At 40.7% G+C, this 13,386-nt stretch overlaps 1 protein-coding gene across 6 annotated transcripts in view; it reads right to left on the minus strand.

The window, feature by feature from the left end:
- LOC103711964 (endoribonuclease Dicer homolog 3b-like) overlaps positions 1 to 13,386 on the minus strand; it is a 105,417-nt gene that overhangs the window by 18,532 nt on the left and 73,499 nt on the right. For all 6 annotated transcript variants that reach the window (XM_089929470.1, XM_089929468.1, XM_088717824.2 and 3 more), the window contains 3 exons: positions 933 to 1,207; positions 307 to 833; positions 113 to 201 (listed from right to left, as the gene is read on the minus strand). In XM_089929470.1, coding sequence (XP_089785596.1) covers positions 113 to 201; positions 307 to 833; positions 933 to 1,207 — 891 coding nt within the window. The remainder of the gene's footprint in view (positions 1 to 112; positions 202 to 306; positions 834 to 932; positions 1,208 to 13,386) is intronic.

Consider the following 13,386-nt stretch of genomic DNA (forward strand, 5'->3'; position numbering starts at 1 on the left):
TTGCGAAATGCATTTTCATATAAAAAAACCTTTACAAAGCTACAATATGAAATCCAAAAGTCATGAAATATGGATAGTGTAATGAAATATTATTAGTAGATACATATGAGACCTGATTTTGAAAAAAGAAGATTGTGCGGGTTATGGCTTTGCTTTAGTAATAACAGTGGCTGTCCTGGATATTTAAGTACAATATTGTACCTGTATTTGTGGAGGTATGTATTAATAAAAAAATCTTCAGCATGGCAGCAAAGTGATATGGCGTAAGAAATAACAACCAAAATTCTAGCCAAAAAAAAAACTTACTTTTGGTAGTAATAGTCTATGAATGAAGCAAACTGTGATGGTTTGGCATCAAAAGACTCATCAAATGGGCTCTCTGTAGTAGTATCATCTAACACATCAAGAACAGAATAGATCCTCCCAGTATGAATGGATAAAACCACTGAATCTTTAACGTACTCAGTATTAAGAGATTTGTTAGCCAAGTGAATGATGTCCGACTTCTTACTTGATGCTCTATAAGATATTGAACAGCTGTCTACTGAACATTCAGAACAACACTCACCATTTATTGAGTGGATATTTCTCAGATAGTTCACCACGGATGCACATGCATCGATCGCCTTCCAGTGAATGTTTAGAGTACCATGATTTGTAAGCAACGAGGACTCAAGGGGTAAAAGCAAGTACATATTCAGAGAGCTCCATGATATTTTATGTCCTGCCCTGAACAGGAATTCCCGCTGCACTCCAGATGATCTAGATCCACTAAACAACTTACCAAATAAGCCATTGAAAAAAAATTCTTGGAACAGTTTTGATTTTTCCACCTGAAATGAACAATGATACAATAAATGTATCTAAAGTAAATGAAACTTCCAAGAAGAAATAAAAACTTCAAAATCACAATTAAGCTTATCTATAGAGACCTGATCTGCATTTAATTGGATTTTGCCACTTGGAGAAATGGATGTCTTGACCACCTTGTTAGGAATCAAGAAGAGCTCCATGTTTGCCCTTGCTACATCAGCATCAAGTATTGCCTCAATAAAGAGAAAAAATCCAGAATAGTTTTCACCTTCTAGGTCACAAACAAAATTTATTTTATATGCATTCAATGTCACATTATCAGGTCTGTGAGCCCAAGTTCCAGATAAAGCACGGACACTGATCATTCCATGAAGTTCTTTCCTTTTAGTTGTTCCTTCAAACACCCAAAAAACAGTAGCACAGCATCCTTCATAAATCTTATTAGAAAGTATAAAAATGATTGAAGTTAAATACGTCCATCTGAATATGCAATCATTTGAGCTGATATGTCAGCAAACATATAAGTTTCGGATTATTAAATTTGTAAAAGTATGTAATGGCACACATGTAAGTTACCGATAACAGAACTTGTAAAAGTACGTACATGTGCAGTATGTACATGTACAGTGAGAAAGAAAGAAAGACAGTAAAAATGTGGCAGAAATGGTGCTATTGCTATGTAGGATATATTACATTGCATGATTGCTTGCTTGCATATCCTATTCACCACTCAAAATCAGGTGATGTACCATGAGTGCATCACAACTATTTAGTTAATGACTAGAAGGATCTGCAATGCTAAAATGGAAGCAAAGCAATTGCAAAAAATTTAAACAGAAAATGATGGGGCATTCTATGATTCAGTTTGTTATTTGGTCCTCCATGGTGGCAAAACTTCATTATATGGATAAATGTATACACTGGCCTGAATATGATCCAAGAACAAATAATCATGTTCTATCTGGAACAAAATTTCTATATCAGTGAAATCTGTATAAAGTGAAACTATTTTAGACATGCAATGCTTCAGTACAACTGCAGATATGCATGTTGATCTCAAAAAGAAGCTACCTCGCTGTTCTATCCTTCATGTTACTCCATTAGAATTAAGTCAGAAAATAAAAAGAAAAAACAGCTGGAACAAGACATTGAGTCTATTGCAATTTACTCCTATATCACCCTATTCCGAAAAGGGCAGATGCTTCGGAGGCGGGACATTTCCGTCCGATCAGCCTGTGCACCACCATGTACAAGGTCACCACGAAAGTTTTAGTTGCCAGATTGAGGGGCATACTGCCAAGGATCATCAGTCCGGAGCAGGGCGCCTTTGGGGGGGGGGGGGGGGGGGGAGCATCTCCGACAGCGTGCTCATTGCATAGGAGTTTATGTGTGACCTCCAGATAGCTCCACCCCGGCAGAGTTTGATGAGGATCAAGCTCGACATGGAGGGCTTACAACAGGTTGAGCTAGCGCTTCCTGAGGAGTACTTTGAGAAGTTTTGGATTTCATGACAGGTAGATTAGCTGGGTCATGGGATGTGTCAGCATGGCATCCTTTGCCATCCTGGTGAATGGCACACCCACATAGTTCTTTGTCTCTACGGTAGGCCTTCGGCAAGGTTGTCCATTATCCCCGCTACTATTTATTATATGTGCGGATGCCTTATGTAGAACCTTCCGCCATGCGGTGGAGTCGCATCCTTGGAGGTCTACAGAACTGGTCCGGAGTCCATTCAGGTATCGCACTTCTTATTCGCTGATGATTGTATGATCCTGGCTAGGGCTACAAGGCAAGCAACATTGGTGATTCGGCAGATTCTAGGGGATTACTGTGCGGCCTCTGGTCAGCAAGTCAACTTAGCCAAGTCAGCAATCTCCTTCAGCCCAAAGATCAAGCCTCAGGAGAAGACTTCAATCAAGCAAAATTTGGGGGTAGGTGAGCAGGAGGTCACATTGAAGTACTTGGGGGTAACAATCACAGGTAGGCAACTGCGTCACAAGGATTGTCATGATATTGAGCAGAGCGTCAGACAGAGACTTGAGGGTTGGCAGATGGAGACCTTGTCTATGATGGATAGAGTGACATTGGTGAGATCAGTCCTTAACTCCATACCGTTATACCTGCTATCGAACACTATTGTGCAGGTGGCGCCGATGAGATCCTTGGACCAGCTACTTAGGAATTGCATCTGGGGCAGGCGACGGGGCAGAGGAGGCATCCACCTTGTGGCATGGGAGGTATTATGCCAGTCGGTCAGGTCAGGTGGTCTGGGAGTGCACTCCCTAGTGGTGAGGCGGGAGATTATGACTGCGAGACATGTGGCTAGATATATTCTAGAGCCAGACAGTCTGTGGTGTGCCCTTCTGAGGAGCAAAAACGGTGTGTGCTCGGAGATGGATGACTTTCAGATGGGATGACACAATTCCTTCATCTGGAAGGAGATTTGTGCTCATGCCCCGGTGGTGTTGCCAGCGGTTAGATGGGCCATCGGGGATGGGCAGTCTATCGATGTCCTCAGGGATGCTTAGGTGACTGACCAGCTACTGGGTAGGATGCCAACGATGGTGGATTCGATGAGATTGGCCGGATGCAGAGTCAGTGACCTAACTAGTCCGAGCGGGGGTCGCTGGAATAAGGCATTGATCCGGGACGTCTTCATGGAGCAGTTGGCCGAGAGGGTCCTCGCGACTCCGATCCCTGGTGAGGCCAGGAGAGATCGATGACTGTGGGCGTCGACAAGGCGGACAAGGGTGAGATCCAGTGATTTGCAGGAGCTGATGGGCAAAGAAGTCACCCGACAGATTAAGGGCAGGTGGATATGGAGAATGCGGGTGCACCCCCCAGTCACCTTGTTCATTTGGAAGGTGGCTTGGGGCTGCTTACCAACCTAGGGGGTGCTGGCAAGTAGGGGTGTCCGGATTACTCCGATGTGTGAAGACTGTCCGGACATGGAGGAGACTATTAGCCATGCCCTTCTTGGGTGTCTCAGGGCTGTGTAGGTGTGGCAGAGGGCACCCTGCTCCTTGCCACAAGGTATGGAGTCCGCAGAGGATCTGCTAGACCACCTGAAGAGGCAGGCAGGTAGACCGGAGACTTTGGATAGTGGCATCACCTATGTTTATATGGCGTATCACATCTGACTGGACAGGAATGCTCGTGCCTTTGATGGTTGGAGGGCATCCCTGAGGGTTGTGGTGGACAGAGCTATCCATTAGGCGACGGAAATTATCGCTGCTACCAGGACATCTTCACCGGAGTGGGCTAGGGACATCTGGGGCTCCCATCTCGCTACTACAGTGCCCCGAGTTACTCTTGTTTCTTGGGAGCCCCAACCCCCTGGTCACCTCAAGGTGAACTTTGATGGTAGCGCCTTGGCGAGTGGAGATAGGGGAGGTACCAGGTTTGTGATCTGGGATCACAATTTCAGGTTGATTGTGGTGGGCGGGAGGTGCACCTAGGATATGACCGCTATTGGAGCGGAGTTTAGAGCAACATGGGAGGAAGTCACCTATGTGAAGAGGATTCTAGGGGCAAACTACATCATCCTGAAGGGAGACTCGACTACGGTGTCTGAGTGGATCCAAGACGGTGGGCGATAGGGAGATGGTCATCCCCTACTCAGTGACATTTGGAGCTTGGTGGCTGACTGCAGCTCGTTTCAGATGGCCCATGTGTTTAGGGAGGCGAACACAACAGCAGACTGGGTCGCCTCCTTCGCTGCTCACCACTCGTGGGAGGTTTTGTGGACAGGGACAAATTCTGCTCCCCTATCTTTATGTACTCTTATTTCCTCTGACGCTGTTGGTAGAACTCACACACGGCTGACGTGAGCTACCATAGTACCAAAAAAAAAAAGAATGGGCTGTGCAGAAAAGATGCTAGATATTCTTAACATAAATATATAGGATTTTTGGCAAATGACACCCAACATTTTGCCAATATTACATATAAAGATCTACATTATCGACATTTACAAACAAATTGACATGAATAATATCAAGCTATATCCCAAGAAATACCTTTTTTAAAGTCCCATCAATAGAATAGAAAAAAATCATTATTGTTGGCATCAGTGGAGAGCAAATGCATTTTTTATGATGAAACTACCCCGAACTGGTCTATTTTACTTCCTCAATCCCCATTCGTCTCCCTAAACCATACTCACAATTGGGACCTGAGGATGATAGTGTTATTTTGATGATTAACAAGCAATTATCTAGAGTATGTTATAAGTTAAATCAATACTTCATTTATAAGTCCATTACTCTCAGTATATTTGTATGAATTGACATAGATATATTTCATTGTTCATTTGAATGAATCTAACATTGAGATGCAGCAAAGAGTGGATTAAGTCGACCCAAAGATTGATTGGGTCGACCCCGGCACATCAAGAAGTCATTTGGCACACTTCTGCAAAATTGGCACAGATGAACAGTGAGTTGGGTCGACCCAAGGAAAGCATGAGTCGACCCAAACACCAAGATTCTTGAAACAAAACAGAAAAATGGCTCTCTGGATTTACTGAGAGGGTCGACCCAAACAGTGGTTGAGTCGACCCAAGCTTGAGTCGACCCAAACCCTGAGAGGGTCGACCCAAAGGCAAAACAGAAAAAGAAGTCAGAAAATGGTTCTCTGGAATTACTGAGAGGGTCGACCCAAGAAGAAGTTGAGTCGACCCAAGTGAACTTTGAGTCGACCCAAAGAATGGTTGGGTCGACCCAAGGGAAGGAAGGCTGAATTTCAAGTTTCTGTGTTTTCTGAGAGGGTCGACCCAAGGAATGTTTGAGTCGACCCAAGTGAAAGTTGGGTCGACCCAAGGACAGGTTGAGCCGACCCAAATACGGGTTGAAGCATAACGGCTAGTTCTGCAGATGTACTTTTTGTCCTTCCCAAGGTCAGTAACGGCTAGTTTTTCAAATCTAACCATTGGGGCTTATCCAAAGGATGTGGGAAGCTATTTAAAGGGGCACTATTCATCAGATAGAATAACTTTTGAAAGAGATATCAAAGAGTACACAAGAAAACAAAAGTGCCCTAATCTTCTTCATTCAAGTGCTTCATTCAAGAATCAAAGAAAGGGGTTGAGCAGATTCAAAGAGTCATCAAGAGCTCCATCCTCCCTTGAAGAGTGAAGCATCCTTGACAAAGAAGAGCAAAGCCACTTCAAAGCGATAAATACTTTCTAACTCTTCTTTGTAGTTAATATTGTTTCATTTGCTCATTTAGGAGTTTGAATCTTTCTTTTTGTTTGTCAAACTATTTGTAAAGGTTGGTTGGTGAGCCCGGAAAACCAACGGAGTAGGTTGATTGGTGAACCCGGAAAACCAATTGTAAAGGTTCGTTGGTGAGCCCGTAAAACCAACAAAGGTTTTTGGTAAACCCGGAAAACTAAATTGTAAAGGTTCGTTGGTGAGCCTGTAAAACCAACAAAGGTTTTTGGATTGTGAGCCCGGAAAACAATCCAACTGTAATCCGCGAGATTATAGTGAATTCCCAAGGGGTCGCTTGGGGAGTGGACGTAGGTGCTAAGGAGAGCACCGAACCACTATACTTTGTGTTGTTTGTGTTGTGAATTGCCTTAGCTTACTAACCATCTATTTGACTTGAGTAAGATAGTTTAAATTTAAAAGAAACCAATTCACCCCCCCTCTTGGCTTGTCACCTTGGGCAACAAGTGGTATCAGAGTAAGGTGCTCTAATAGTACTCATTGATCTCACAATCAAGAGTTAAAGATCATGACAACCCAAGTGGGATGTTCTATGAGTGAGGGGCAATCCACAAATAGACCACCTCTATTTAATGGCACAAACTACACATATTGGAAAGCTAGAATGAGGATATTCATTCAAGCTTCAGACTATGAACTATGGCAAATCATCACTAGAGGACCTCACACACTCACACTTAACATAGAGGGCACTATCATACCCAAACCAGAAATGGATTGGAATGAAAGTGATAGAAGATTAGCACAGTTAAATGCAAAAGCTATAAATGTACTTTACTGCTCATTAGATGTAAATGAGTTTAATAGAATATCTACTTGCACTACTGCCAAAGAAATTTGGGACAGACTTGAGGTCACACATGAAGGGACCAATCAAGTTAAGGAGTCAAAGATAAACATATTAGTACACAAGTATGAATTGTTTGAAATGGAATGTACTGAGTCCATAACTGAAATGTTTACTCGTTTTACTGACATTATAAATGGGCTTAAGAGTTTAGGAAAATCTTACTCTAACTCTGATTTGGTGCAAAAAATTCTCAGATCTCTACCAAAGAATTGGGAGGCCAAGGTAACCGCTATTCAAGAAGCAAAGGACCTCAACACACTACAGTTAGAGGAGCTTCTAGGATCACTCATGACCCATGAGTTGACAATGAGGCAAAATTCAGAAGATGAGGTCAAGAGAAGAAAGCCCATTGCTCTAAAGACTACCACCCCTAAACAACTAACTGAATCGGAAGATTCAGATGATGATGAAGAAATCGATGAAGAAGGGATGACTGTGCTTGGGAGAAGATTCAGAAAATTTATGAGAGGTAAGAATAGGTTCCATAAAAAGAAACCCTTCCTTAAAGGTAACTCAAGCAAAGAAAAGGGTAAGGACAAAGAAAAGAAAAAAGAAACTCCCATTTGCTATGAGTGTAACAAACCCGGGCATTACAAGATAGATTGCCCAGATTTGAAGTGGATGGCAAGAAAGTTGAAAAAGAAAAAATTTATGGCTGAATGGAGTGAAAGTGAGGAATCAAGCTCAGAGGAGGAAGATCATCAAGAGATGGCCCAAATGTGTCATATGGCCAATGACGATGAGGTAGATTCTGAACTTGACTGTGATTTTACTGTTGATGAATTACATGATGCATTCTTAGAACTCATGGAAGAACATAAGAAACTAATTAATAGAAATAAAGTTCTAAAAGAAGAAAATCAATCTCTTATCAAAGATAAGTTAAAGCTGTCACATAACTGTGAAACATTAAGTAGAAAACTTGCAAATGAAACCAAGAATCTAATTGCTGAAAATATCAAGCTAAAAGAAGATGCTGAAAAATATAAATCATTGGTAGATAAATTTACTCTTAGTTCTACCAAATTAAATTTGATTCTTGATAGCCAAAAAGCTGTATATGATAAGGCCGGTTTAGGATATAGAACGAATAGGAAACAAAAATTCTTAAAGAACATTTTTGTAAAAGCTAAAAGTGAAAATATTACTTGCTATTGCTGCAATAAGTTAGGACATAGAGCATATGAATGTAACTTTAGAAAGTCCAGTCAAAACAAGTTAAGTTATAATCAAAAGATTAAATTCAAGAAAGTTTGGGTTCCAAAAGGAACATGGAGTACTAACCCTAAAGGACCCAACTTAGTTTGGGTACCTAAAGTTTCTTCTTGATCTTGATTGCAGGTGTGTCTTGCAGCTGATAAAGTGAAAAAACGATGGTATCTAGATAGCGGCTGTTCAAGACACATGACCGGTGACGAAGATCAATTTGTCACCTTGGAATCAAAGAAGGGTGGAGTAGTAACCTATGGAGACAATGGTAAAGGGCATATCATTGGAAAGGGTAAAATTTTCATTGCTCCATCTATTTTTGTAGAAAATGTCTTATTAGTTAAGGGTTTGAAACATAACCTTCTTAGCATAAGTCAATTTTGTGATAAAGGGTTTAAAGTTACATTTGAAGCATCTGTATGCATAATCACTAATCCTAAAGATAATAGCATTGTACTTGTAGGACAAAGGCAAAGAAATATTTACTTAGTAGATCTTCATGAGTTAGGCAAGAAAAATGGTTTATGCTTAATTACTAATGAAGAAAAGAAAAATGAAACTAGTTGGCTTTGGCATCGAAGATTAGGACATGCTAGTATGGAATTAATATCAAAACTAGTTAAGAAGGAATTAATAAAAGATGTGCCAAAACTGATCTTTGAAAAGGACAAAATATGTGGACCATGTTCATTGGGAAAACAAACTAAATCATCTTTCAAATCGAAGAATGTAGTATCAACAACTAGACCATTTGAACTCATACACATGGACTTATTTGGACCTACTCGAACTACAAGTCTAGGAGGAAAGAAATATGGACTAGTTATTGTTGATGATTTCTCAAGGTATACATGGGTTTCATTTTTGGCACATAAGAATGAAGCATTTTCAGAATTTTTGAAACTATATAATAATATCATAAATGAAAAGAAACTCACCTTAGTAGCAATTCGAAGTGATCATGGTACGGAATTTGAAAATCAACACTTTGAAGAATTTTGCACTAAAAATGGAATATCACATCAATTTTCAGCACCTAGAACGCCTCAACAAAATGAGGTTGTTGAAAGGAAAAATAGGACATTGGCAGAAATGGCACGCACAATGTTGTGTGAGTCAAATCTTCCAAAGTACTTTTGGGCTGAAGCTATAGACACTTCTTGCCATATTCTAAATCGAGTTTTAATACGACCTATAACCAAGAAAACTCCTTATGAACTCTGGAAGAATAAGAAACCAACTGCTAAATATCTTAAAGTGTTTGGATGTAGATGTTTTATCTTAAACAATGGCAAGGAGGATCTAAGTAAATTTGATGCCAAGTCAGATGAAGGTATCTTCTTAGGATACTCCACATCTAGCAGGGCATACAGAGTATTCAATAAAAGAACCTTAGTAGTGGAAGAGTCAGTCAATATTATATTTGATGAGTCTGATAGTGAGTCTGCTAGGAAAGAAAATATTGTTGATGATGATACAGGAATTATCGACTTTGAAAAGTTGAATATTGATGACGTGCCAAATCAAGATAAGGGAGATGATTGCGTGCCACCACAACCCCAAAACTTGCCAAAAGAATGGAGGTATGCACATGGACATCCTAAAGACTTAATCATTGGTGATCCATCTCAAGGGGTAAGAACTCGATCATCTCTTAGGAATTTAAATGATTATCTTGCTTTCGTTTCACAATTAGAACCTAAGAATTATGAAGAAGCTGAAAAAGATAATAACTGGATAAATGCCATGCAAGAAGAATTAAATCAATTCAAAAGAAGTAATGTATGGACATTAACTGAAAGACCAAAGCATAATTCAGTAATTGGAACAAAATGGATATTTAGAAATAAATTAGATGAAAATGGATTAGTTATAAGAAATAAGGCTAGACTTGTAGCTAAGGGATACAATCAAGAAGAAGGAATAGATTTTGATGAAACATTTGCTCCTGTAGCTAGATTAGAGGCTATTAGATTACTTCTAGCATTTGCATGTTTCATGGATTTCAAATTATATCAAATGGATGTGAAGAGTGCATTCTTAAATGGTTTTATTGAGGAGGAAGTATATGTAGAACAACCTCCAGGTTTTGAGAATCATGAATTTCCAAATCATGTGTTTAAACTACATAAGGCATTATATGGATTAAAGCAAGCACCTAGGGCTTGGTATGATCGATTAAGCAAATTTCTGCTTAATAATGACTTTAGTAGAGGAAATGTAGATAAAACTCTATTTCTCAAAAGAAAGGACAAAAATCTATTAGTGGTACAAATATATGTAGATGACAAAATCTTTGGTGCCACAAATGATACTCTTTGCAAAGAATTTGCTGATTTAATGCATGGAGAATTTGAAATGAGTTTGATGGGAGAACTAAGCTTTTTTCTAGGATTACAAATCAAACAAACTAAAGAAGGCATTTTCATTCATCAAACTAAGTATACAAAGGAAATACTAAAGAAGTTTGGGAATGAAAATCATAAGGGAGTTGGCACTCCAATGAACCCTACTAGTAAGCTAGACAAAGATGAAAAAGGGAAGAGTATTGATATTAAGCTCTATAGAGGACTAATTGGATCCTTGCTCTACCTTCCTGCTAGTAGACCCGACATCGTATTTAGTGTAGGAATATGTGCTAGATACCAATCCGATCCTAAGGAGTCACATTTAAGTGCTGTTAAGAGAATCCTTAGATATTTAAGAGGAACTACCAATATAGGTTTATGGTACTCAAGAAACTCATGTCTAGATTTGCTTGCATATTCAGATGCTGATTTTGCCGGATGCAAATTAGATAGGAAGAGCACAAGTGGCACATGTCAATTCTTAGGAAACAACTTAGTATCATGGTTCAGCAAAAAGCAGAATTCAGTGGCACTGTCCACAGCTGAAGCTGAATACATAGCTGCTGGTAGTTGTTGTGCTCAAGTATTATGGCTTAAGCAACAACTAGAGGACTATGGAGTTAAACTAGATAATATTCCTATTAAGTGTGATAATACTAGTGCCATCAATCTTACTAAAAATCCAGTTCAGCACTCTAAAGCCAAACACATAGAAATAAGGTACCATTTTATTAGGGATCATGTGCAAAATGGAAATATATGTATTGAGCATATATGCACTGAAAAACAATTAGCCGACATATTTATGAAACCATTGAGTGAAGATAGATTCTGCATGCTAAGGAGGGAATTAGGCATATGTGATCCGTTTTATTGAAGAAATATAAAAGGGAGCTAGTAGTCTCATGATACATTCCTCTAATTTCTAAAATCCCATGAAACATGAGTCAAACTTGTTATCTATAGATTCCTTACTCATGTATCATTGTCCCAGAAAGAAGTTATAAGGATTGGAAGCAAAGAAAATTTTTAGAAGCAAAAAGGAAGAGAAAAAGAAAAATTCTGCACTTGGGTCGACCCAACCCAGAATAGGGTCGACCCAACGTTGAGTCGACCCAAGAAAAATCTTGAGTCGACCCAACGTCGGGACCCCACTGTTAAAAGGGGACCCGAGAGCATATCTAGGGCACTGTTTACCCTTTGTCCTCTTCCGAAAACCCTTTTTCCCACTCTCAAATCTTCTCCAATCATCTCCAAACAGTAGATTTCCTTGAGATCCTAGAGAAATGGGACCCAAAAGAGCCGTAGCCAAGAGATCCGGAAGAGTCACACGGATTCAACGGGAGGAAAGGCAACCTACGGAGCCATCTCTCGCGTCTCCACGACGTGAGGCACGTGCGGAGGCCCCTCCTCCTCCTTCCCCCTCAGTGATACTTGCAAGATTTGCGGGAAGGCCGGTTACAACGGGGAGAAGGATCCATTCCGAGTTCTTTGATCAAGAAAGGTTTCGGTTGAGGGAATGGATCCAAAGGCAAGGTTGGGAGTATCTTTGCTCCCTAGATGTGGTAATCTACCCCGAATTGGTTCAGGAGTTCTATGCCTTCCTCAAAACTGGTATGGGAGGGCTTGTTTCGAAAGTTCGAGGGGTTCGAGTTCGAGTTTCCGAGGAGAGCTTGAGTGAGCTACTTCATCTACCTTGCATAGGAGCCACTCCGGAAAAGCCAGAAAACAAAATGAGAGCTCTAAAGTTGATCATGGAAAATGAGAACTTCGACTTTTCCACGAAGGTAATAGCTAGTTCTCTTTCCGCTGAAATGAGATTACTGCTCAGTATAATAAATAGGATTTTATTTCCAAAGACCGGGAGATTCGATCTCATCACAGAGCGAGATCTAGCAGTGATGGAGTGTATGATTCAGGGGATTCCCCTAAATCTTCCGGCCATGATACTGAGACAGATGAGGAAGGTGATGTGCAGCAACAGGGTATCACTACCTTATGGTATGATACTCACCTTGATTTTTCGACAGCACGGTTTAGCTCTCGAGGAGGAGGCATCCAAGAGTCTGCATCATACTGACACATACACTGCACGGACACTTATACGCATGGGATATGAGAAAGTGAACGGGCAGTGGATTCACACTGGAGCAGGCATTCAGGGTGAGGCACCAGAGGGAGATGCACCAAAGGATGAGGATGAGGAGCATATGGATCATCCTCCTGCACCTTCAGAGGCTGGACCATCATCATCCGTTCCTCCGAGAGATACGGATGAGTTCTGGAGCAGGATGACTGAGCTCATGTCAGCTCAGGCGAGGACTATCACTGACGGGCTGACGAGCCGATTGGACGCCCGGTTGGATGTCATGTCTGCTGAGATCAGTGATCTGAGGCAGCAGATAGGAGCACTCCGGAGAGAGAGAGAGACCCATGGACCATCTGTGCCACAGGCTGCTGAGTCAGAGATTTCGGCACAGAGTCATCCAGCTCGTCGTGCTCCACGCCAGACACAGTCTCACTAGGCACGACCTCCCCTCGCCACATACACTAGGAGGATGAGGACTAGATCCCAGCCGTTAGAGTCTCTCTAGGCTGATCTTAGCATTTATGTTTAGAGCCTAGGCCAGATATCTAGTTCTCATGTGTATTTTGCTTTTATCATGTATCTTTAAACTTTGATTGAGGAACATTGTATTTGTTTTCATTTTGGGGATGACTGTATTAAAATGTTCCTATTTTGATCAATGAAGTTTGAAGTTTGCTATTTATTGCATCTTTCCCATGTATCTTTTTGATGATAACAAAAAGGGGGAGAAGTAAAGTAAGAGTATTTATTTTAGGAGAAGTAAAGATCTTAGGGGAGAGAAGTAAAGATTTTGTAGATTAGATAAAGTAACAAAAAGGGGAGAAGTAAAGATATCTTTAGAGTAAG

Source organism: Phoenix dactylifera, chromosome 3 (genome assembly GCF_051530095.1).
Source record: "Phoenix dactylifera cultivar Ajwa chromosome 3, Ajwa_hap1_PhDact_Kaust_v1.1, whole genome shotgun sequence".
Classification (NCBI taxonomy): Eukaryota; Viridiplantae; Streptophyta; class Magnoliopsida; order Arecales; family Arecaceae; genus Phoenix; species Phoenix dactylifera.